This window comes from Leptidea sinapis, chromosome 32, assembly GCF_905404315.1.
Source record: "Leptidea sinapis chromosome 32, ilLepSina1.1, whole genome shotgun sequence".
NCBI lineage: Eukaryota > Metazoa > Arthropoda > Insecta > Lepidoptera > Pieridae > Leptidea > Leptidea sinapis.
The window spans coordinates 4511353-4539140 of NC_066296.1; the positions used below are offsets into that span (position 1 = coordinate 4511353).

Below are 27788 nucleotides of genomic sequence, written 5' to 3' on the forward strand. Positions count from 1 at the left end.
CTGATTTAAGTAAAGCATACGATCATGCCAATTTCCATCATACTCTCGAAGTAATCCGTATGAGGCATTGCTGGATCAATTTTAAGTTTGTTGAATTAACACCTTTAAGTTTGTTGAATTCATACCTTACTGACAGATGTTCTTCCGTAGTATCTAATGGATTTTAATCTGTAAAATACGAAATAACATCAGGAATACCCCAAGGATTGCATTTGGGTCCCCTCCAATTTAATATGTAAATTATCAACGACCTACGAAACTGCCTGAAATATTGCACACCATTTATGTTTGCTCTTGATCTAAAAATTCTAAAGATCATCAATAGTCCCGATGATTTTAGCGCCATGTAGGCAGACCTGAATAGCTTATTTATATGGGTACAAGCTTAATAGTGTGATATTGAATAAAAATAAATGCTTTCCTATAAAGTTTACAAAATGCAAAGGTGAAAATGTAATATAACTAAATACTACTTAGATAATATGCCTCTCAGTACAGTAGATAGGTATATACACTAGGTTCCTCGTGTAGGCAGAAGAATTATTGGTGAGCTCACCTTAGTGAAGGCGAAGTGGTCGCGGTCGGCGGGCGGAGCGCGTTGGCCGGGTGGTGGCGTCGCCGCGTCGCCAGCCGTCGCCAGCACGCGGTACGCCTCCCACGAGCGCTGCAGCTTCAGGCGCTCTGTAACGTGACGAGGACGTCAGTGGTGACGAGTGCGGGCGGTGGAGGCGTGGAGGCGGTCCGGCGGTCACACTCACTGAGCAGCTGCACGTCGGCGCCCGCCAGCAGCTGGTACAGCACGTGGAAGTTGCGCTCACCCGGCGCCACGCCGCTCCCGCACGCGCGCTCCTGCGGACACACGTGCGTCGTGACGTAGGTCGCGGGGACTTGTCCTCTCACAACATCACTGACCTCTACTATATACCACTGGACTGGCGGCTGTCAAAGTACTTGTATGACTGTTTGATATTCGCCATTTTGGCGCTGTTGGCCATGTGGCGAGAGTCTGCGGTACTAAAACTAGCAAACCTCAGCAAACATCGATAGATGGCGTGAAACTGTTTACAAAAAAAATTGTATACTTTATAAAGTTGATTCTTGAAGTATAAATAACAGGGAAAACGAACAAAATTAATTAAAAATGCAGAAGTACTTCAAAGTATTGTACATTGCTTCGCAGCCACTTGTATTATACATCAAAATAAGTTCTCTGGACGCTCGCGAGTGGCGCTTCAAATAGGCACTTTTGCTGTCAAACATAAGGAACAGCCTGTCTAGTGGTATTTAAATACAGGTCAGTGTACAGCATAAAGACAGCGATCAATAAACCTTATGGAGGGAATAATTATGTCGGCCGGTGTCCGCCATGTCTGAAGATGGATATGTCGCAGCTTGAATGTTTTTCTCCGTAATGAAGTTTTGAAGCATTCATAATATATTTCCCTTATTCATAATTATAGACCCTCGAAATCAGCCCCTAAAAATTGGAAACCGTAACCTATTTTTAACGATGGCTCGATTGACATCAGCCGAAACGACCTGGAGGTCTACTCGCAAAATCGACAACGATACATTCGGAACGATACGATAATACTCCGAATATATCGCAACTATCCTACTCTAACAAATGTTCGAATTTCTTATCGTTTATCGTTACCTTGGACTAATATTTTGATTTTTTTACGATGTTAGTGTGAATGAAATATGTTCAAACCTAAATATTATCTGTGCTATGTCGCTGTTAAGTGTCAAAAGACAAAACATAGTTTTGAGGACCATGCTAGACTCTGCACCACCAATTTGGTATCATTTACACATATTGTAAATATTAAAAAATTATGTAATGAATATAATAAGAACTTTTAAATTGAATCAATAATATAAAACTTGCGAATAATAAAATGTAAAAAAAAATAACTCAGCCCTTCTCGTCGACTTCCTATTTCTCAAGCGGCCATTTGCATTATTTCTACGCATAAACGTTGAACAAAATTACTTAAATGACTTGGTAGTAAAATCCTGTTGAATAGTAAATCGCATATCATTATTTTAATAATATTTATTAAGTATGTATATTGTATGGCAAATATATCTACACAACTTGAAACGATAATAGCATTGACAGCCTAGAAGGTGTCGTTGAGATTATCGTAAAAGTGACGTTTGATTATTTGTGAATATTCGTCTCTGACATTTTCAACTAAGAGTAGGGTTAGGACCGATAATATCGAATAATGTTTCGTTCGTTCAATCATCGTTTCGACATTGATTACGATGTAACTAAGAGTAGGATTCCACACGACTAAAGCCACGATTTATCGAATATCGATTTTAGGAGTAGGCCCCCTGATCGTTCTCGATCGATCTCGAACCCTCGAGATACGCTCAAAAACTTAATACATACCTTTTCCAACAGGTCTGCATGCAACGATAATATAAAAGATATCATTAAAGAAATATACTTGCGAGTCAACAACAATAATATCAATGAATAACATTTATGTATGACGCGCATCAGTGATTCATCCATCAGCTGAGATATATATATATATAAGGGACTGCCGATCTTTGTAAGATGTAGAAGACCGTCAGTTGATCAATTACCGGTACGGCTTCTGCTATGGGCGATGCGTTATACGTGCACGTATACCGCATCGCCATCGATGGTCGGCGACCATTGAAAGCGAGGCTTGGCAGTTAGGCCCGGCTTCCACCAAAGCCGAGAGGAGATTAGCCGCGAAGCGATCAGGATATTTCCAAAAAAGCGGAGAGATGTGAGCTGTGAGAGCTCTAAATCAGTCAACTGATATCCACGAAAGGAAGACGTCATGTCATTACAAAAGTTCTATTTTAATTTGCTTGAGGAAGAGGAATTAGAGGTCGAAGAAACACACTTCTGTAAAAATATTTTTGGAGCCTTCTCCTTTTTTGATATAAAATACTTCGCTAAACTACTACAGTCGGTTAAAAATATGGAAGGAACGCCTTTTGCATTCAAGATCGGTCAATCGAATAAATGACGCTTTCGGGTGTGCGAGACGCGAGGAGAAGGTGCGGGGAAAGACATACATCTCACATATCCGCTCTGCCGGGCCGCTTACTCGCTCGCGGCACAAAAAAAAAATACGAGACATCTCCTCTCCTCTCTGCTTGATCCATTTCCACCGGAACTCAGCGGAGAGGAGATGTGGAAATAACGAAATCTGATTAGTCATCAAAATGCATCTCCTCTCCTCTCCGCTTTGGTGCATACCGAGCCTTAGTTTGGATATAGCGGAGAACTTCGACTATTAACGGCACAAGGCACTTCTCTCAAAAAATCTGTCATGAGGACTTCCCGAGATTGTTTAGCGTCGTCGACACCGGTTTGTATAGTACCAATTGCTTCATTCATCATCAACAAATTATTCTAAATACAATCGGAGCAATGAGATGCAACAAAAATACACATTTTACTTATGAAAGATAAAAAACATTTACAATAAAATACCAACTTCAAACATATACACTCATGGACAAATTTAGAGGAACGCAAGAAAAGGAATTGATTTTTCTTGTTGTAATTAGTGTGCGTACTGTCAAAAACATTAATAAATCCTATTAAAAAAAATTATTTAACAAAAAATAAACCGACTATTTATGTATAATTATTATTTTACTTTTTAGTGCACATTATATCTATTGTTTTGGAATAGATTTTTTTTAAGTCAATAACTAAATTTGTCTGAATTTAGTAGGTCCACACAAAACCTACAAAATTTTGCAGTGCAGCAATGAACCTAAGTGCATATAAATAAACATATACATAGTAGCTGATCCGACAGACGTTGTTCTGTACATAATAAATAAAATACTGAATGAATATGTCAATAATATTTCATAGCATCAAGAATTATTTCGTAAAATATGCTCCCTGTTGTTATAATGATATTGTTTCACAGCAGAACCGTGCGTTTCTCATAGAAAAAATGTCCATACAAAACAAATATTGGAACTGCACTCCATGAAGTAATCCCCATTAAAATCCGTTCATCAGTTTAGGAGTTCACAGGGAAAAAACATCAGGACATTGGATTTATATATATATATAAAGATGTATATAATAAGGGTGAGTGTGTTGCGTTGTATAATGTAATGTTTGTTGTATGTTGTTATACTCACAGTGCGTCAGATGGCCGCCGACCGGCTCGCCCCGGAAGTCGAACTCGATCTCCAGCAGCTTGCCCTGCGCATAAACAAACAGATCAACTGACTATACTTCGGTATAACTCACCCGCAGCGGCGAGGAGGTACAGTGGGACGGGAGGACGGGAAGACGTCTAGTGCATAACGAGGCTATGAAGGAGGGTAGGCTGTCCTGGGTTTAAAAATAGTTCATCAGGGATGTCGGTGATGCGTCCGCGACATGTCAGTCGGCAGTAGGTCAGTCGGGCTATGACTCAGTCAGGTGGTCGTGTTTACGGCACACGGCATCTCCTACAAGCTGTATCGATCCAGCTCTGCACTACATGGTCACGAAACGCCCAAGGAAATAGAAGTCGTCAGAGTTGGACAACATTGGATATCGGCGCCACACCAGAAGACCAGAAGAAAGAGATGTTTTGGGACGAGGTGACTTGCAATTTATTTATTATTATTATTTACTTTATTGGAGACAAAAACAGAAACAAAAGATTAAATATATATACAAATTATAACTAACTAAAATAATTACAATTACTCCCTTGGAACGTCTCACTGAGAACATAGATGTTAAAGATAAAAGCGACATCTGCTTAGGTGCAAGCGTGCACGTACAATTTACAATACAAGTTAATCGTAGCAAAGGTAAGTAAAACTTGGTAAAAGTAAGCTATATAATTGTAAAACTAGAATGTAGAAAACAGAAATAATAAGATTTAAGTTTGATTAGAACTGAATATTTTTTTAAGATTAGTTTTATAGGTAAAAAACTTTATTTGCCAAATAAAGTTTTTTTTTATTGAACCAACAGCAGATGAAAAGTAAACTAATTACAAAACTATAATGCGATGGCAGACTGCCAAATACAGCGTAACACTATTTAAGGTACAACATTTATTGTTCTAATTACTCTATAATACATAAATAAAAAACTCATAAAGATTTTGTGTTGTGATTGTGTGCGTATGAGTGTATGTGTGTATATGATTGAAATGTCATTCAAATAATTTAATCAATAACCTTATTTCATCTAGTCTGTCCAGTATTTGAATGGCACAAACTCTGATATATCCCTATCTACATAAGATCATCATACCTGAACAACATGGTTTCGTTAAGCGTAGTTCTACCACAACTAATCTCATGGTATTTACCAATTTTCTTTTTTTTGATAGATTTAACAAAAAAATTTAGATAAAGTGGACTAAGAACGTCTTTTACAAAAAATAGCATTAAATGGAATCCGTGGAAATCTGTTAAGGTGGTTTACGTCTTATACTACTAGAAGGTCTCAAACAGTCAGTAATGGATTTAAATCTGACACCTTTTCTGATGTACCGTCAGGTGCTCACAGGGATCATTATTCGGACCTTTATTATTCACTCTTTATATAAAGGACATTAAAGAATGTTTCCAAAACTCTAAGTTTCTCATGTACGCAGACGACTTGCAGACAATTTACAAAACTGGTAAAGATCACAAGGACGTTGATAGACTTCAGGAAGATTTAAATAACAAACTTAAACTAAATTTAAATAAATGCTTTAAAATAACATTCACAAAAAACAAAAATAATTGTTACTAATAGTTACAATTTACTTAGTACTACTGTTTTAAAAACTGTGAGCATAATAAGGCATTTAGGAATTTTATTACATACAAAATTGCATTTAGTACAGTACATTAACTTAATTAAGGATAAAGCATTCAGAATGTATGGTTTTGTTATAAGGATCACTGGTGATTTCAGGCGTCCATCTACAGGACTGTTTTTGTATACTTATAAGATCGCAATTAGAATATGTTGTATCGATGTAGAGCCCTATATTTTACAAATATATAAAAATCCCTCCGTAGTATCGGATACAAAACTCATATAATCGAGACATTCATATTTGTTATTACTTAAGAGGAGAACCAACAAGCCGCCCGTCTTGCAACACCAGAGGAATCACAGGAAGGAAGGCACCTATATCGTATCGTCCGTAATGTGTGTACTCACGAATCTGCTGGCGTTGTGGTTGCGCGCGGTGGCGGCGTTGCCGAAGGCCTCCAGCAGCGTGCCGGCAGCGGCCAGGGCGGCGCCTCCACCCGCCGCCACGAGCGCGCCCTGCAGGCACACGCGTGCGGCCTCCGTCTTGCCCGCGCCGCTCTCACCTAGCGGACACACGAACTATACTTACTCTGGCCATAAATACTGTTACAATCTATATATATAAATAATCTTTCCTCTCCGGTCCATCTCGCATTCGCCCTGGCCATTCAAATCTTAAGCCCAATCCTTGAAAGTTTGTGGTCTGAATCTAGAATCTATTTCCCATGTTCAATTAATTATAAGTGGCATGTTCACGCGATGGTAGACCATCTGCATTATTTGCTTTTGCGCATGATAATAAAACGGTAAATGTCGTCTCACAAGGTGCTTCACTGAAGAGAACAACCCAAACACCAAACTACACAGCCAATAAAGAATCATTAACGAACTTGATTTTTTTTCCTTATATTTAATATCCTATTAAAATATTGTAATTAATTAAATCCAAAATCTGCTCATTTATTGCCTCTAAGGCGGAACAATGTTCCAAAGGGTCAGCTAGTTTAAAATAAACAAAATATTACTAGAAGTATTAGCTATGAAGGAGTGACTGAGCTATACTTTTGTGAAAAAGGTATCAAAACATCGGCACAAGTGTATCAAGATATGGTATCTTGAGAAGGTAGTGAAGTTCAATAACCGAGAATGGTCCTTCCAGCAAGACTCGGCGCCGGGTCATAAAGCTCGGTCTACGCAGTCTTGGTTGGAAACGAACGTTTCGGACTTCATCAGAGCGCAAGACTGGACGTCGTCTAGTCCCGATCTTAATCCGCTGGATTATGATTTATGGTCAGTTTTAGGGAGTCATGATAATTTGGAGTATGTAAAACAATCCATACGATTGGCAGTGAAAAATTTTCCCATGGAAAGAATGCGTACTTCTATTGATAACTGGCCTCGACGTTTAAAAGACTGTATTGCAGTCAATGGAGACCACATCGAATAAGCATTTTATATTTTAAATTGTTTTATATTTATGTATTAAACTAACACGCTGTAAAACAAAATAATTGTTATTTGCAAAAGATTTTTTTTTGTCTTTGTTTCAGTATTTATATCTATCTAATATTATATAAGAGTGTATAAGAGCTTTTTTGCAATGTCAGTCCTCTAGAATCCTGTAGACCATTATTCAAAAAGAACCGTCTGTTAACGCTTACTGGTCTATATATATTAGAAATTAGTATGTTCATTAAAAATGGTAAACTTTTTAAACCAGCAAAGGAATATTCCATAGTAGGATTAAGAGATCCACTCGCCTTTTCATGCCATACTGTAGAACAACGCTTCATAAAAATAACGCAACTGTTATGTAATAAGGGGTAATTAATACCTAATTATTATCAACAGTTGCATACAAGCCTTTATCTACACCCATAATATGAATCCTCTAAAAGATTCTGAAACAGTTAGCGTACTGCTAACATTAAAACAGGCGGTCCTAGTAAGTAGTTGTTTTAGTCGTAATTTACATTTTGTTTAGTGCAATCATTATTAAAATTCACTTGAATATTATGCTCATTTGCAGCGTTTAAAATATCTGGCACTGTGCTGTCAAAATTTGAATCGGTCATTTTTGGTAAACAAAACAATAAAAATATCGAAGAAAAATTTCGGGGATTTGAATAACCTACTTTTTTACGCCGCGTGACGTTCTGGTAGTGTGGAACGCGCGTAAACGAAAATGTTCTTTTTTTGAAATTCATACAGATACCACGCATCAAGCAATAAGAATGTGGCTGCCTGTTAAAACTCTTTGCGCATGAAGGGATCGAAAAAAAACAAAGGAGTGTTGTAATGAAATTCAGTACAACATTAAAACATTCGTTTGGATGATGTATTGGTTATTAGGACATTGGGTGTTTTAATGTTGGCAATAAGCTAACTGTTTTAGAATCTTCAATAGAGGACTTAAAGCATGAGTGTAGATAAAGTCTTTAACCACCTTCCAAAAAATATCAGAGAGATGCCTAAAACAATAATGCATAAACAATTAAAATTCTAGCTTAATACATAAACAAAAATGGCCGACGCCAGCTAATTTTAAATAGATATTAATATATTTTGTCTTCAAAAGCGTTACGTTTTGTTTTATGGCTCTAAGAACCAAGAGCAATCAATAATACACCCGGTAAACAATTCTCTCTGGTGTTTTTGTCTAGGGATACGTAGATATTGGCAATTTTTGACGGCTGTCTTCTTAACGTGTCCATTTGGATACGGTAACAGTAATCTGAACACCGTTTATTACCGTTAAACTTAGAAGACACATACTCAAAGCTTTGTAGTCTAATCTAACGTGATTCTGGCAAATCTGTGGTATATCTTCCACAGAAGCCACAGTAGGAAGAATAGAATAGGACCATAGAAACTCTTGCCGGGTACAAGTGACACGGGAGCTTATGACAGGGATATTGATGATGATGGATGAACTACAATGGAGTATTATAGAAGGCTGCTCGTCACCTGTGATGACGATGCACTGGTTCTCGTTCCTATCGCGCACCCAGCGGTAGGCTGCGCCCGTCACGGCGTACCTGCAACACAACTCGCACTGTGTCATTGGTCGGTGCGTACGGAGTATGCGGGGGTGAAAAGTGTGCGGGACTTGCGGTACGTACAGGTGCGGAGGCAGCAGGTGAGGCGGGCGAGCCAGATACGCTCGCACCAGCTCGGCGGAGTACAGCGGCAGTGGCCGACAAGGGTTCACCGACACCAGTGTGTTGCCCACCCATGTCTGCCACATTAATATTGATGATTATGATATGATAGTGTTGCAATTTAACAAATGACAGACTCAATACAGTCACAGCAATAACTCTGTTACGCCTGATTGGCAGCACTGTCTTATTTTTATTTATTTAAGATGTACCAACAATAACTCAACATTAACAATTGATTTGCACTTACATACTTATTCTAGATTAATTATTCTAATTAGGTACATTCAACATTTTAATTATGAAAAAATTAAGTAACTTATTATTAAATCTTAATTCTAGAAAATATACAATTATAAAGTGTGAAATTAGAAAAAATAAAAGTAAGAATTAAAAAGTCATTAACAATCTAATACAAACTATTATCTACCGTGGTCGTTATTTTTTCTAAAACTTTATTTCTAAGTCATTTAGAAACGTGTCGTGAAAAATGTCAACGTCATGATCGTTAATATCATTGAATGTTGTAGATATTCTATTATAAGGACCGTATTGTTTCACATTCGTTCTAGAGAAATTAATCACCTGCCTTATTAGGATGCGAAGGTTCATCCCATCCTCTGCGCGCTAGCGATCGCAGCGCTTTTATAAATGTTCCCGATTTACCATCCCGCAAGAACGGCTGGTGAATCTGGTGCAGCGCGGATTTGGAAATCAGCGGGAGCAGGGCAACACTAGGAGACGCGAAGGACTCAAATCCTTCATAGATTACACATTCCAGAAACGAGAGTGACATTAGAAATTCACTCTCCTCGCCACACATACTTTTGCTGTCGAACGTTTTATGTGGACCTGGACTCAGATGCACATCCGTTGGACTAAAGAGAAGTAAGTTGTTCATGATTGCATCAAAAGCTTCTATGTTTAAAACAGTCACGTTTTCTTATGAAAATAAGGGACGAGACGATCAGGACTATAAGCTGATGGTTATAAACACGCCCTGCCCATTCCAATACAGTGCCGCTCAGGATTCTTAAAAAAACCCAAAAATTCTGAGTGGCACTACAAATGCGCTCGTCACCTTGAGACATAAGATATTAAATCTCATTTGCCCAGTAATTTCACTAGCTACGGCGCCCTTCAGACCGAAACACAGTAATGCAACCAATAATCTAGCCGGCATCCGGTGCAAATAAGCCTCCCACTGGTAAAAAGTCGCATAAATTCAGTCTTTTACCATTTTAAGGAGTATCTGGCGTAGAAAGTACTTTGTTAGATGTTTAGTTGTGAATCGCTCACATAGATGATGTCCCTCTTGTACCGCACGTGCAGGTTGTGCAGGAACGTGTCCTCTGTGAGCGGCGCCAGGAGCACGGCATCCGCGAGCCCCGCCCCAGCCTCGGGCTCGCCCATCCCGCTCTCACCTGCTCCGGCCCGCTGTGCCACTCATGACCCGGCACATCCCATAGCCCGAGGGTGGTCGCTGCATTCCCAATCTGTGGTATCATTCAGTTAAAAGAACTTTATTTCTCATTAAGATAGTTGTCACTTACATGACAACATAAAATCAGTGAATGAGAGACGAATTCACTTGTAGACTTTATTTGACTTGTAGTAGATTTCGGCTATCTCCGTTTTTTACAAGATTATAACTGTCATAGCTGTCAATCTATCAATGACTGCATGTTTCATACAATCGAGTGAATCACTTTTTTCTTAGAGTTTTGCTAAGCTGTTGCAGTTATTTTGCAGGAATGTTGCGGTGCAGGAATAGCTATACCACTAATTAAACTGCACTGCAACTGCATGTTTCTACATGTAATCTTATTCTGTAAAATTATTTTGACATTAAAACTATAATTATAGCAGTTTTCTGGCAGTTATTTTGCAGGTTTGATGAAGTAGATTGTAAACCATGTTTGATGAAGTAGATTGTAAACCATGTTTGATGAAGTAGATTGTAAACCATGTTTGATGAAGTAGATTGTAAACCATGTTTGATGAAGTAGATTGTAAACCATGTTTGATGAAGTAGATTGTAAACCATGTTTGATGAAGTAGATTGTAAACCAAACTTACACCATATTTAACCTCCCCATTGTCATTGTTATATCAGGGTTTCCCTAACTGTGTGTGAGGTGATCTAAATAGATAGGCTGTCTGTGTCAATATGGCATTGTGACATCATACATGTGTGAGATAGGTTTCTCTGTAGTTGCAGTAAGAAGAAGTATGGATCGAAAATAAATTTAGAGACAAAGATGAGAGTGGCAATTTCAAAACTTGAGTTTTGTTTTTAGAAACTTTCAGAAAAGCAATGTATCCTTCTCATTAATACCAAACAAAAAGAGATAAAAAACGGTGTGCTGGCTTTTGATCTGATTTGTTTACTTTTATTTTTGTTTTATGTTTTGTTCTTTAATTTTTAGAAAAAACTTTATGCTATTTTGCTGCTGAGTTTTTCTGACAAATCGTTAGTAGGCTAGAACTACATCTAGCACGTAAATGTGTGGCAAGAAGGCAAGGGCTTCCCAAAAATATGGCAACTTCCCAAAAAAAAGTTTGAGAAGCCCTGACCTATATGACTTCATATCTTGACCTTAAATTTCCTATCAATATTTTAAAAATATGAGTCAATACTTTCCAGTTGTCTTGGAAAATAATGAACAGTCAGTCAACACCTACAATTATGAATAGTCTATCATGCTTTATGAATGCTACACTCCAGCTCCCTTCACCAGAGGATCATCAAATATACATTATTGTAGGTGCAGCATTTCTCAGTCATCTGCTGATCTATCAACTATCATTTGCTGTCCAAAATAAAATAAATGCACTCAATATTAATTCAAGAAATATGTTATTGATAGCTACAAAGTTTATACTTAAATCTTAAGAGAATCTATAATCCTCACAACCTGTGTTGGGCATAATAAATAATTTCTTAATTATTATATAGGTAATAGAGGCCATTCTTTGAATATTGGAGTATTTTTCTCTATTTTTACATAATTTATAAGGCAGGTAATTTTAAAATACGCAATTTTTAAATTTAATTTGACGAAGGAGAATGTAAAGCCTGCTTTAATAAATGCCTGAGACACTTAAATCGCTTTGCTTCGAAAAATTGTTAATATGTGCTTAAATGATTTGTCATAATTTCAACAGCTATGTAATACATAAATACACTATAATAATAAATACAAATCAATATGAACAGTTAATTGAGAATACAAATAACTAATATATTTTATACATTTACAATTAAGTCAAAGAATAATTCATTACCTTTTTTACATACTATAATAGGAATTCCAGTTTTATATACAAATTAGCACCAATTTTGAACACACTGATTTCTGTATCGAGATTATAATACTAAATTCTAATTTCTATGGTATTAATTTAACAACAATCTTTATTTGCTGAGCTTGCACTTCGCAATCGTGACCCTTGAGTAAATATATTAAGAGAATTAAATATTTTCCACTAGAACCTTAGAATAATATTAATATTCTAAGGCTAGAACTTAGGATTATTATTGTTCTGTCATCTGTGATATTCTCTGTCAAGCCTAGAGAAATAACAAAAGTAGCACAGCACTGGCTTGACTTTTCTAACCTAGGCGCAACGTCACACTGTAAAAAGAGTAAGACATATCTCACCTTGACTGTCTTGATAAAAAAATACAATAACAAAAAGCCATTTTATTTAATGTTCATCACCAGTCTGATGACCATTGCGAATGTGAGTTAAAGTACAATTACAGCGAATAAAAGGGTCTTATGTTTATATTATTCGTTCCAAAAACATTTTACAAAAATGATAAGGCTTGCGTTGCATGTGACTGTAGAAGCCGTAGAAGTGAGAAATCAGAATATGAAGACGGGAATTTGTCATTTCACAAGATAGTGTTTTGAGCTATATTTGATATAAATGTTACTAAATATTGGATTTTGAATATTTTATTTTGTGAAACGGTTATGCTTATGATTTCAATAAAATATGCTAAATAAATCTTTCGTAGTGTTGTGCAGTCACAATGTTGCTATCGATACAATGAACATCGCAGTACACAGTAAATAAATATAAATTTTTTCAATGGAAACAAACGTTCACATACATAAATTCTTTAGATAAACAGGATATTAACAGGCAATATAGATATGAAACTTAGTCAGGTACAACTAACAATATATTTTTTAATTTAGTTACATGTTTTTAAATGATGCTAGAAAGATCTATAGAAAAAAGATCTAAGTTTCTTAACTTAACATTATTTAAGACCTATCGTTTCATACAATTATTTAAAAATAAAGAAATATATATGAAAAGATTGTTACAACATTTAAAATTTTGTAAAGGTAGTCTTACAGCTTTTTTAATGATGCTAATGATTTAAACGTGAAAAGATCTAAGTGGTAAAGTTCAGTATCTATATAATTACACACTCTTCTGATAAAAGTATTTTTGACATAGACGGTAACATACGTAATGCTGAATAACGGTTTATTAAAACAACTAGGTGACCCAGCAAACGTTGTTTTGCCATATAAAGTTCACATTCACGCGATAGTTTTATAAATAATAAATAGCCTATGTGTTATTCTGGTGTGTAAGCTATATTATTGTAAAGTTTCGTCAAAATCCAATCAGTAGTTTTTGCGTTAAAGAAGTTCAAACATACATCCAGGCATACAAACTTTCACATTTATAATATTATAATAGGATTACGCTCACATCTACGGGATACTGTAAATGTGATGTTATGCAAAAGGGCTGGAATGTCAATCAAGTTATTGAGAATTTTTGAAAAATAAGATAGAATCAAAATAATTGTGACGAATCTGTAAAGATATAATATTGTATTTTTTTAATGAAGTCTCATAGTCCTCATATTTGTGACCTAACCTATTATCCTGAAATCTTACAAACTTTTTTTGAACACTTTATTTTCATTTGACTTGATTTGTTATGGCAAAAATCCATGAGAGAAATGTAAGTAATATTTTTTTCTTTGTATATATATCTGTAAAGTTGTTGTTATAATAAAATTAGACAGTATACCTATCGTGTGACAGAAAAATTGCTTAAAAATAACCTTTTGTGGCAAAGAGGTAGTCGTCCAAACATTTGTGGGTCGTCAACGACCCCGTGGGAAGAAGTGAATTCAATTGCTATTTCTTATTTTTAGGTCTATGCGAACGCTAACAACAAATGAAATAATAGAGGTGTTGGAAAATTTCAATTTTGACGGTGAGATACAAGGTGCTCATATTTATATTGACCCTCCTACGATGGTAAGGTATCTGATGGTGATTCCGGTGATGAAGAGGTTGTGTATTTCCATCATTTATCCCGTAAACAGCTACTAGCTTCTGCAAGTTTAGCTTTGAGGCGTCCGTCTGATGAAAAAACTACGTCAATCGATGACGAGGAAGGCGATGACGTACAATTGACCCCACGGGAACTGAACAGTCGTGGAACAGGGGGTGGAAGAAGCCGCGGAAGGGGCGTGAAAGAGGACGCAGAAGAGGGCATGGAAGAGGACGCGCAGCATCACCTAGTCTCTGTGACCCTGTTGGCAGTCAGAATGAGGAGTCAGATGATACACCACCACCACCACTACTAATTGAGCAGGATGGTCATGGAAGAGCGCGAGGAAATGGACGAGGAAGGGGGCGAGAATGCGGGTGGTGAGAGTTTTTAAGTGAAGAGAAGATTTTCCCGAAAACAACCGTGAGTGGCTATGCCGCTACTTAGATCGGTTACAACTTTGTCCGAAAACAATAACCCTGTCACAGTTTTTTGAGTTGTTCTCTGATCACGAAGTTATCGTTCATTTAGTTCGACAAACAGTCATTTATGCTGTTCAAACGGGAAACATGAGTTTTTCTTTGTCTGACAAAGAAATTCTCTGCTTTATTGCTATTCTTATGACCCCGCTACCGCGCTGCCGCATGTACCTACTGGGAAATCAATGAAGATACCCACAATGTCCTTTTCAGGAGCAAGTATGCGACGGAATCGATTCAAAGAAGATGATGATAAGATGGCAAAACAATTTTTTTTTCAGTATGTTCGTATCGAAAAAGTAAGCATTGATGGTTCCATGGTACCATGGTACCGTAATAACGGTGGACATGGTTGTAAGCAGCATATCAGAGGAAAGCCAATAAGATTTGGCATCAAAACGTGGACCGCTGTGCTTTGTGCAAAAATAAAACAGTGACGGCAAGCAAAAAATGTGGGGTTAATTTACATGTAAAATGCTTCTCTGGCTTTCATTCTTGAAATGTTGAATTGAATTCATAAATAATCAATTTAACTGTAAGGACAATTTTATTCAACAGTAATTGACTTGACCCTAAGTAGAAGTACGATGGGTCGAAAACGACCCATGGGTAACACATTAGGGGTAATTTTCGGCCCATTAAAAAAAACAAGTTTTTTTAAGTGCACCTCAAGTACTCATATATCCAAAAATTAAAGAAATCGGAGACCAAAAATAGTTCTGGGCATATATGGGCTAAGAGCCCGTGAACCCCAGACCTACGTTATTTTCAGGGGCGTGCATATCAAATAGGCAATTAGGCAGTGCCTACCTCGTTATGGACCTAAATAAACAAAGAAATAGTGTTTAAGTTAATTTAGTTTAATTTGATTCCATTATTTTATTACCAAACTTCTATTGCACACACTCATAAATTTTTTCCTTACGCTAGATACTAAATAACTACTGTAATCAATCTTAACTTATTCCAAAGCTCAACTACGAATGGTTAAATCCATAGTGCATAATTGCTAGAAAACCAATGCACGCCCCTGGTTATTTTATAAAAGCTGAAAGTTTGTCAGCGCAAGCTCTCAACACAGGTAAGAACGATAAAGTATTATGGAGTTTGGGTTACAGTAGCTTTAGCAGGTAAACGGTACTAAAGGTGTGTAGAATACCAATCTAAATACATCAAATAATAAAGTGCAATTTTTCGGTATTACCTTCAGAATATTATTAAAAATCACGTTATTCATTGTCAGACACTTCAACTCGTAGCAACCCCTTGCCAGACACCTTTAATATTCATGAAATTATAATTTTAATTACGTCATAGTATAAAAGCTGATTATTATATATAATACTTTGGTAATAAGCATGATGTTTCCTCATTAGCCGGACACTTTTAATAGTTCCAACCCCTTGCCAGACGTGCCTTTCGCGGATAAATGGTACTAAAGGTGCATAAAATAATGATTTAAATATATCAAATAATACAGTGCGATTTTTCGGTATTACCTTTAGAATATTAAAAATCACGTTATTCATTGCCAGACACATAACATCGTGGCAAACCCTTGCCCGACACCCTTAATGTTCATGAAATTATAATTTTAATTACGTCATAGTATAAAAGCTGATTATTATATATAATACTTTGGTAATAAGCATGATGTTTCCTCATTAGCCGGACACTTTTAATAGATCCAACCCCTTGCCAGACGTGGCTTTCGCGGATAAATGGTACTAAAGGTGCATAAAATAATGATCTAAATATATCAAATAATACAGTGCGATTTTTCGGTATTACCTTTAGAATATTAAAAATCACGTTATTCATTGCCAGACACATAACATCGTGGCAAACCCTTGCCCGACACCCTTAATGTTCATGAAATTATAATTTTAATTACGTCATAGTATAAAAGCTGATTTTTATATATAATACTTGGGTAATAAATAGATGATGTTTCCTCAATAGCCAGACACGATTAGTCTCCGACGGATGAAATACTGTAAGATGTCTGGATGACGTCTCAATTATTCAAATTCTTATTTGGAGGACAATAGAAGAAAAGTTCTTTGCAGAGATGCCGTGCCGACTACAGTCAAGTTATCCTACCTATTTACAAAAAGTATATAATCCAAAATAAGCAACATAGCTCTGTAGAAAATAAACGCCACCTATCTATCATTTCTGTCAAATTTAAATATTTGTAATTTTTACTAAGATTAGTTATTATTTTACCGGAAAATCTCATCAAAACTGGTTCAATCATTCCGGAGATCAACTGGAATAGTCAAAGAGGTAGCCAAAACCAAAGAAAATTTAAACACTACGTTCAAGAGACGGGAGTGCCACAGAAAATAATGAGATATGTCGCTTGTATTGTATTGTACTAAATATTGATACCAACATAATCAACTAATGACGTATTATGAGAGCTGCCAATATAATAAATATATAGAGTTGGAATTAATCGATAATTTTTCTCGATAATATGTATATTCTTCTATCGACAGTTACATTAATATAAATGTGATCTAATTTTAAGGTTCCCTCTGTTAATATTAAGATCGACCTAAGCCAAGTCTAACTAATTTAAACTAGATATACGTTTTAGTTATCTCAAAGAAAAAAACAATTTACATAATTAATATTTTTTTAAATAGTTTTGTTTTACGTTGTATAGTAGTTTCAGTTGAGACAGTCTTTGGTATTCGTTTTTCAGATGTTGCAATAAATGTTTTTGAAGTCGTAGGCGTGGATCCTGAATCTGAAATTATAACAGCATACATATTAACAGAAATTAGTTAAACTTATTTTTAGGCCTTAAATATTTTTTGCACATCACATATAAGATAATGAAAAGGATTTTAAAGGTTAATAAACTTATAAAATATATTATGATCAATAAACTTTTTACACAAAATAAAGATACCATAAAAATGAAATAATTAAAAAATAAACTAATAATAATTAAAACTAAAATATCGACAGTCGATAAAAACGTGTCAAACACTACAGATAGAATATAAGAGTATAATTTTCACTCTACATGAATTAAATTAATACTCTATCACTTTTAATCACTATAAGCATTCTTTTTTAGCTTATTATTTGTGCTTACCTTTCTTTATCCAAAAATAATTTAGTTCCCAACTGTTACGGGAGTAGGTGCCACATGGGCATTAGACATGATCTTAGTCTTGTCCATGTTCATTTTGAGACTTACTCCTTGGGAAGCTGTATTGAGGCCATCAAGCATATGGCTTAAGTCTTCCATGGTCTCTGCCATGATTACGGTATTGTCTGCGAATCGAAGGTGAGTGATGTATTCGCCGTTGATATTGATGCCCAGCCCGTTCCAGTCCAGAAGCTTAAAGACATCATGCAATGCAGTGGTGAACGGCCTTCGCGATATAACATAGTCTTTTCTGACTCCCCGCTGCAGTCGGAAAGGCTTCGAGAAATGATCCTGGAGACGGACTAACATGGTGGCGTTTCCATACAAATACTTTACTCTTCGAAATGTCGATAATCAATATAGCACATCTGAAGAGACTGAAGCACGCCCAGATCTCGATCAAATGAAAGGTTTTTTCATAGTCCACGAACGCCAAGCATAGTGGCTGGTTATTCTCCTCCGTCTTCTATATAACCTGCCGCAGTGTGTGTGGTCTATGGTACTAAAGCCTTTTCGGAATCCGGCTCCGGGAGCGGGCCCGCGAGTGACTCGGGCCCGGAGCCTTTAAGTGTCTGTTTTCATTTTGGGGTGTTTTCTGCCATTATCGCCAAGCTTGGCAGGCGGGTTAGCGATCACAATGGATGTTTGTGCTTCTCGGAAGGATGCTGCTGCCCGTCCTCCGTTCTTTGAATCCCTTAGGCGCCTCATAAGACACCCACGGGAGGAGATGGGGTGGTGCTATTCTGGTGCGACACCACACGCACTTAAACTTTCAACGAAAAAATAACAAACATATAAAAATTGATTTGCAAAAAAACTTACGTTATTGGTATAGCGGGGGCCGCGCGGACCCCGACACGTGCATACCTGGGTCCCAGTAAGTGATACAGCGCCAAATGTCTGGCACCCGCCGCGAATAGCGACGTAATGAGAGTATTTATAGTGGCAAGCACTACCTCAATAGAATAAAAAACGGCGACATATGGATTTGAATTGAAGTTGATTGCTGTATTTTGTTCTGCTTTGTGATTTGATGAAAGAGTGCAACTTGTTAGAAAATGTTAAATAAAATACGTGCTCTCCAGGCTTTATATTACTGCTCCGAGGCAATAAGGGTAATATTTTCGTTAACAGTCATAAAGTCTAAGTCAGAGTTACCAAAACCGTGGAACTCAAAATGCGTAAGAATGGACAATCTTACCATATTAGTTACAGGGATATCCAAAGAATGAGAATTAATTTTATTTGGGTCATTTAAGTGGTGCGTTAAATGGTTGTGTTGTTTCGCTTTTAGTCGAATGTGATGTTTTATGTGTTTCCATATTTTTAGGGGAATATGGATATTTGTGTTCCATACTATGAAAAGTTGAGAAGCACATTTCCTATGCAAAGCCGGCGTGGGGAATTAGACCATCAAATATTTCAAACTTGTGTCAAATCACTGCACGTTTCATACTAAACTAAATAATAGTATTTACATCCTCTTTGGCACGTTTCATAGCTAATCGCTTTTTTCTTAGAATTTCGATAATATTGAATTTTTATCAGTTTGACAGTGACTTTTTTAATTTTTTTAACTTATATTCAGGGTCTATAATCTTTGGTTAATTTTTAGTCATTTGACAGCTTATATTATGCTGAGCACAGTCGCGATTATATCGTTCGTAGTGTTTAAATTAGAGAGTATAATAATATATAGGGAAAAGAGAGCCCTCTCGACGCATTATGAGCTGTCTATTTGAAAACTAGCGCCATCTGGAGATTGCCCCGAAAATGACTGTTATAAGATCGAAATTATTAAATTCATTTTTAATATTGTGACGCAATTAAATAACTAACTCTACTTTTAATGTAGGGATTGCGATTTTTCACCATGTTACCATTTAATTTTGCCACAGCATAGAACATAAAGGATAGATTTAGTAGTGTAAATAAGCAAAAAGGAACACGAGAGCTACATTCATGCGCTAACGCTAGAAGTAGCCGCCATTTTATGACCAGTGGGCAGTGACACAACTAAAGAAAAGTTGAAAGGTTTCAAAGCGAGTGACACCTGACAAAGCTTTCATTTTCGGGCCAACTAACAGATGGCATTATAGTCTTCTGAAAACGTCATTATAAGGCGTCTGTCTCACCTCTGGTTTAAATTCTGTTTGATATCGTCCAATTGGCGATATAAGAGGGGTTGAAACAGAGTCGCCTAACGCCCGCAAACGTACGTGCTGGGAGTTGGGTCGTTGTCCTGGCAGTTTGTATTATAATTGATACGCGTGAATTATTACGATTTGTATTTATATTTACAAATTAATAAAATTGAAATATCAGTATGCGTATCAATATAGCTGATTGTTACAGAATGCATGTGTAACCAGTGGTAGGCTCCTATTGCACAGGATGCCGGCTAAATTATGGGTACCACAACGGCCGTAAAGCAGTAATGTGTAAACATTATTGTTTTGGTGTGAAGGGCACCATAGCTAGTGAAATTACTAGGCAAATGAGACTTTCTCAAGGTGACGAGAGCAATTGTAATGCCGCTCAGGATTGTTGTTTTTCAATCCTGAACGGCACTGCAATGTAATGGGAAGGGCGTATCAATTACCATCAGCTCAACGTCCTGTTCGTCTCGCCCCTTATTTTCATAAAAAAAAAACTATTGATCATTTATTTATGAAGCTGCACCTGTATTTGACAGCGTTTTGAAATTTAAAATCCCAGCTCAGCAAGTGACCCTAACCCTTATAAAAAAACATAGCCCTTAGTTAAATTCTATTTTTGGCATTATTTCAAGTAACAAGTAACTTACTTTTATCTGTAACGCTTATTCTATGAATAATCTATATTAGTATATTATAGTCTTAGTCAAAAGTCTGTACTAGTGGTAATGGTTAATTTAAATAATATAATAAAAAAATGGCAACAATATTATAATGTACCTAATGCAAATAAACTTATAGCCTAAACACGTGGTCATTTGGTCCGATGCTACTATCGGACGCGATCCGGTCCGCACTAAATTATTAATATTACTAGATTTAACTGTTTGACGGCCGTACCGAGACTAATTTAACAGACTAATTAGCGACCGTTTGCAATAACGTATCTCTAGTTGCGGATGTATGCTATCACCGTTTAATGACAAGATCTTAACTATCCATAGTTGTCATGTTATATAGTTATGCCGATAGGTTATTGAAAAGTAAGTAAGCGTAAAAGGATAGATTTGTCTACCTCTAGTAAGTTAAACTAAGGATAGATCGGTTATTGAAAACGGCCGTTAATCGACAGTCAGCCGCACCAGACCGTTGAACAGTCCACTGTCTAGTCCGAGTTCTGCCTTCGAATATACAACAAGTAGCAATAATGGTTTTTTAAAAGATTAATTATTATGTATTATTATAAGTATGTATTTCAAACTAATGCTAAATCTCTGCATGTTTCTTTTAAAACTAAATTTTTAATTTTGTACTTAGGCAGTCCCGCCTCTTATTATTAGGAGTTTGATAATAACATAGTAGATACAGTTATATAGGTAAAAATAGCACATTAATAATAGAAAAACACGGCGTTGAGCCTCAGCTGACACAACAGATATAAAGATAGTTTTTGTTTTTCTTTTGACATAGAAAAACCAGCATTCACTCTAAAAATCCAAACATACGTCATGATTCATACCAGCCAGTCAATGAACAATTGTACTTCTTTGCTCTAACACTCCTCCTCAATTGTTTCTATCAGACTTCCTATCAAGATTCAGACTCCTCTAATCCATTCACTCACTCACTCACGGACAATCCTCAATGCACTCCCATCTCACTTGCAAAACTCATGCTTTCCTCTAACTACTGCCTTTGTCAAAACATCAGCAACCATTTGCTGTGTCTCCAAATACCTCAGCGTGATTGCTCCATTTTCTATAGTTTCCCGAATGAAGTGATAGCGCACATCAACATGTTTAGTCTGCTGATGGTGCACTGGGTTTTGTGCAATAGCCATAGCAGACTGGCTGTCTGTATGAATCACAATGGGTGGCTCCTTATCTGTGATTTCTTTTAAAAATCTTCGGATGAATATGGCCTCTTTCGCAGCCTCGGATAAGCTTATGTATTCAGCTTTTTTTTTATGGAATAGGAGGACAAACGAGCGTACGGGTCACCTGGTTTTAAGTGATCACCGCCGCCCACACTCTCTTGCAACACCAGAGGAATCACAAGAGCGTTGCCGGCCTTTAAGGATCTCTATCATTTGACAGAAGGTTCTCTTCATTTGTTCTGACTGAGTAGGTTCATTTTCTTGAGGACATTCATTTTGCTGTTGATCTTCTGTATCTAGTTCAATTGTTGCTTTTTCCTTGTTCGCTTCAGGATCAGCAGTCTTCTGATACATTGGGTTCTCGAAAAATACCACGTCTCCAGCTCTGTGAAGTTGATCTTTTGAAGGATCAATGAGTCTATATCCTTTTGACTCTTCACAGTAACCCACGAAGATCATCTCCAAGCTTTTCGGATCCCATTTTGTTCTCTTCTGATCTGGAATGTGCATGTACGCCTTACATCCGAACAATTTGAGAAGACTAAGGACCGATTTTTGTCCTGTCCATGCCTCTTCTGGCGTCATCTCTTTTACAGCTAAAGTTGGGCTCCTATTCTTCAAGTGGACTGCGGTATTGATCGCCTCTACCCAGTACCGAGTAGGTAGTCCAGCTTCCTGTAGCATCGATCTTGCCTTCTCTGCTATCGTGCGATTCGCTCGTTCGGCTACTCCGTTTTGTTCGAGCGTATAAGCAGTTGTTAATTCATGCTTAATTCCATGGTCCTTCAGGAATGCGCCGACTCTCGCGTTGACGTATTCACCGCCGTTGTCAGTTCTCAACACTTTCAACCTCTTCCCTGTTTGTGTTTCCGCAAAACTCTTAAATTGCTTTAATTTTTCAAAGGCTTCACTTTTTGCACTAAGAAAATAGACGAACGTCTTTCGGGAAAAATCATTGATAAAAGTTATGAAGTACCTGTGACCACCTATGGACTTCTCACTCATCGGCCCACAAATGTCAGAGTGTACCAACTCTAAGAGCTCTCTAGCCCTTGTAGCCTTGTTGCGTACAAATGATTTTATTATTTGCTTGCCCATCAGACAGGCTACACATTCTAATTTACAATTAGAAGTATTTTTAAAACTCATCCCAATCGCCAGTTTGTCTCTTAATAAAGTTAGGTTACGTACTCCTAGGTGTGGCATCCTTTTATGCCATAGCTCCATTTCATTGTTTCTAGTAGCAGCTAGAGCAGTTGCCTGTAAACATTGTCTAATTTTATAGACACCTCTGTCAAGCACTCATTTAACATTTTTTAGAAAAAACGACAACCTTATCCTTATTTACAATGCAACTCACACTCAAAAGTTAGAAGCAAGATCTGGTACATACATGACAGTCTTGACAATGACGTCAAGCGCAGCATTCTCTACATTACCAAAACCTTCTCCATATACTTTACCACCATTTGCACAGCATACTTCCACCTTCTTGTCAATCTTTACAAAATCGCTCATCCAGTCCTTTCTATAGCTCATATGTGCTGACGCTCCAGAATCTAGAATCCATTCATCGAGATGAGATTTCTCTTAATAATAATAATATATTTATTTGCAAAAAACATAGTATACAATGGTGTTTAAATTTAAATAAATAATAAGAGCTTACATGTTTTGCCAGCACTATTCCTAGCATGCAAATATTTAAACACAATGAATATAATCAGAATTTCATTTCCATAAAGTCCTTAATACTATAAAAATTATAATCATTTAGCCAACTATATAGCTTATTCTTGAATAATCTAGAATTTAAATTTTTTATGCTACTCGGTAACTTATTATAAATACGAACACAATTACATACACAACTTTTATTATATTTGGTAATTTTTGGAACATCATGAAGAACGAGTCTTTGTGGATCACGTCGTTTCCGCGGATTTAGATCATTAGCTGATTTAAACAATTCTTTATTTTTTTTTACAAACATACATATCTCGAAGATGTAAAGCGACGGCAAAGGTAACAATCCTAGTTTTTTAAATATGGGTTGACACGAGTGCTCAGGATGCATCCCGTACATTGCCCTAATACACTTTTTTTGAGCAATAAATGCTCTCTTGATATCTGTGCTGTGTCCCCATAATATAAGCCCGTAGCGCAGTACCGATTCTACATGTGCGTGATAAGTCATTATAGCAGTTTTTAAGCTTGTTACTCTTTTGACTTGCTTAAGCGCATATACGAACTTATTTATTCTCTTACATATATTATCTACTTGCTCTTTCCAATTGAAGTTCTCATCTATTATTACTCCTAGAAACTTTGTATGTGCTTCTTCTTTAATTGTCGTTATTTTTAGTTGTATATTGTATTTAGGATTATAACATTTATTGAAATTGATATATACGGATTTATTAAGATTTATTTTCAAATTATTTATATCAAGCCATTGTATTAATTTATTTATAGTGTTATTAATTTCAATCTCATGATTATTGATACAGTTATTATTTTTTTCAGACGCTACAACGATTGTGATATCATCAGCAAATAACACACATTGATGTTTGGTTATGTTAATAATATCATTTATATATAATAAGAATAGGATAGGGCCCAGCACACTTCCTTGTGGGACGCCACATTTATTGTGCTTGTATTCGGACAAGAAAGGGACCATATCTCCATTGTCATCTATCTTATTAATAACGACACATTGTTGCCTGTTGCTAAGATATGATGCTATCCACTGAAGTGTAGGACCCCTGATACCGATTAATTCAAGCTTATCTAGTAGCAGATTGTGGGAGACTAAGTCGAAGGCTTTCGAGATATCAAAAAATAGTGCAGTAGTTAGATTGCTATTGTTGATACTTGTAACTATAGACTTTACAAGAGTGAATACCGCTAATGAAGTGGACTTATTTTTTTGAAAGCCAAACTGTTCGTTGCTAATTATATGAAATTTTTCGCAATATTCGCTTAATCTTCTGTACATGCACTTTTCATATATCTTAGACAATATGGGTATCAAAGTTATTGGACGATAGTTATTAATATTACATTTTTCACCTTTTTTAAATAATGGCTTAACCAATGAATATTTCAGGGCGTCAGGAAAAGTGCCCGTCTCAAACGATGTATTTATTAAATGTGTTAAAATGGCAGTTAATTGATTAGCACACTCTTTAATAATTTTGGTGTTGATTTCATCATAACCTACAGAATTGGAGTTAGTTAAAGACATTATTTCTCGTCTAACCTCATTTTCTGTCATGGGTTTTAGGAACATTGAGTTTACATGGGCACTAATATTATATGATTTTTTAATACTTTTTTGTGTTGTTTTATGTGTTAAGTTAATGTAGTGATTGTTGAAGGCAGTAGCAATATCAACGGGTTTTGTTATTGTCGTGTTGTTAACTATAATTTTTTCTATGTTTCCTTTGCAGTTTGTGTCTCGTATTTCATTTTTAATTACTGCCCATGCGGCTCTACATTTATTATCATGTTTGTTTATATACTTAATGTTTTCATTTTTTTTTGAATTCACAATACATTTTTTTAGAATATTAGAATATGTCTTATATCTATTTTTATTACTAGTATTTTTATTTTTATAGTATTTACATCTTAGTTTACGTTTATTCAAACAACTTTTTTTTAAGCCTTGACTTATCCAGTTTTGTTTATTTTTATTTTTGTTATTTATTTTTACTTTCACTTTTGGGAAGCAAAGATTGTAAAATAGACATAATAGTTCATGAAATTCACTGAATGCATTTGCGTCATTTTGCATATATATATGCGCCCAGGATAAATTGTTTAAGCATTCCCTGAACTTGCGAATATTGTCCAAATTATAATCTCTTTTATAAATAAAATATGTAGTACTTCTTTGCGGCTTTTCATTAACAGAAAAGCTTAACATTTGGCCTGTGTCATGGTCAGAGAGATAAAGCGGCATGACTGTTGCGTTAGCATTTGGAATATTGCTAAGAATATGATCTATGCAAGATGACTTGCGAGTAGGTACGTCTATGTGAATTTTCATGTTAAAATTGTAGGTTATGTCTCGTAAATGATTAGTAATATTGCCTTTTTTTAACGTGTTTATATTAAGGTCCCCTGCTATAACTATACGCATTTTAAATTTATATTTATTATTTGAGTAGCTCAAAAGGTCGTTTAATTTACATAAGAATTGGGTGGGATCTGAGTTAGGTGTTCTGTATAGGCAAATAACTAGCAGTTTATAACATTCAATCTCTATGCCACAGGCTTCAAATGTGTTTTGGGTAGCATATTTTTTTATGTATGGTAAATCTTTGAAAGGAATGTCGTTTTTTACTAAGATACAAGTACCTCCTCTTTGCTGTTCTCTGCTGAAGTTGGCAGCAATTTGATAATTATATATTTTGATAAAATGCTCATATCCTTTTTTTATAAAAGTTTCTGACAGGCATATTACATCTGGATCTTTCTGTGACGCTTTTAACTGCTGGACTGTTATTTCTAATAGTTCCCGTTTTGATAAAATACTAGCAATATTTTGGTGCATAATATGAAATGTACGGGTGTTAGGCTCGAAAAAGATTTTTTTTATTTTTTTGTACAGGGAAGTAGTAAGGTATCTTACCTTTGCTTACATTTTCGATAGATGCCGTGGGCTTAACATTTTGTTTATTTTTATCACAGTTTTGTACATCGAAATAGTAAGGAATTGTGCCTTTTTTAGGCTCCTTTCTACACGTAGTCGTGTTGCCGCTAGTTGCATTAAGCATAACAAATTCCCTAATATTCTTAGGGTACAAGTAGGTCTCATCATAGTCGTTACAGTCTATTACATAATACTTGATTCCCAGTGCTCAGTGCCGTCGCCATACTGGTCTTCGACTGCCGAGGATTATGTGGACAATCACAGGCTTTATGCGGTCCTTCACAAATAAAGCACTTCACCGTCTTCTTTTGCTTATTCCTCTGAACAAACTTCTTATGATATTTAGTAGTAGGAAGTGCCAAACTTGGGCCTGCAACACCCTGGATTGCGCAAACTTTGGTGCCATCTAGTTGCAGCAGTTTCGTTTTTATAAAATCAGTTGTTAGATCCGTGTTGGTATTCTCTAACGCCAACCTCATGGGTGTATACTCCTCCGGTAACCCCTGTAGCATGTGCTGCTAATAATTCATCATCAATCTCTTTACCCATATCTGAGAGTTGATTAGCTACTCGCATTATCTCTGTTACGTATTCAGTTATCGAATTAAACATATCAAGTTTAAGGCTCACCAGCCTCGACAACAGTCTGCATCTGTTGTTGATACCCTTGTCCTCGTAAGCGATTTTTAAATTGTTTCAGGTTGCATACGCCGTCGTAGCTTTGCGAACGTGTACCTTACACTGGTTCTCTATCAGTAGGCAGATCTTGGTGCGTGCCCGTTGATCACCCCGTTTAGCAACCGCATCTCCATCAGCTGGAACACTTTCCACGTACTTCCATAAGTCATCGTGTACTAGTATGCACTCAACATAAAATTTCCAACTGTCGTAGTTGCTGTTTCCACTTAATTTCTCTATCGCTCGAAGACCTGAACCGGCCGCACTCGTAGAAGCCGTCATATCTCTGTGTGTACTCTGTGTAGGAAGCTCGTAGGTATTACTGTTCTTCTCTTTATTTGCCATCACGGCTCACATATACTTACGCACACTCTAGCGCTTTTACTGCATCTGCACTCTTTAAGGAACGTGCTGGGCCCATAACCTATTAGTTGTTTGATAATAACATAGCAGATACAGTTATACCAGTATATTTGGTAAAAATAGCACATTAATAATAGAAAAACACAGC

The 27788-nt window shown here is 36.3% G+C and overlaps 1 protein-coding gene and 1 long non-coding RNA gene across 2 annotated transcripts in view; one reads left to right on the forward strand and one right to left on the reverse strand.

Moving 5' to 3' along the window:
* Positions 1–781: 781 nt before the first annotated feature.
* On the reverse strand, positions 782–12472 carry LOC126974495 (unconventional myosin-Ia-like). The gene is made up of 7 exons (XM_050822011.1): positions 12226–12472; positions 10237–10433; positions 8899–9014; positions 8744–8814; positions 6185–6339; positions 4162–4225; positions 782–849 (listed from the first exon to the last, which is right to left on the reverse strand). Coding segments are annotated over exons 2-7 (522 nt in total). The 5' UTR covers positions 10351–10433; positions 12226–12472; the 3' UTR covers positions 782–847.
* An 8632-nt stretch (positions 12473–21104) lies between these two features.
* The window catches only part of LOC126974509 (uncharacterized), a 289593-nt gene continuing 282909 nt past the window's right edge, over positions 21105–27788 (forward strand). Inside the window, exon 1 of the long non-coding RNA XR_007731530.1 lies at positions 21105–21161. This is a non-coding gene — a long non-coding RNA (uncharacterized LOC126974509). The remainder of the gene's footprint in view (positions 21162–27788) is intronic.

Bases quoted from the DNA above. Each gene is read 5' to 3' on its own strand.
- LOC126974495 (XM_050822011.1), bottom strand. From the start codon at position 10,350: ATGGGCGAGCCCGAGGCTGGGGCGGGGCTCGCGGATGCCGTGCTCCTG. The intron at 6,340-8,743 runs GTGACGAGCAGC...TGTGTCCGCTAG, and splicing joins CCAGTGCATCGTCATCACAG to GTGAGAGCGGCGCGGGCAAG. The intron at 4,226-6,184 runs GTGAGTACACAC...GTTTATGCGCAG, and splicing joins ACCACAACGCCAGCAGATTC to GGCAAGCTGCTGGAGATCGA.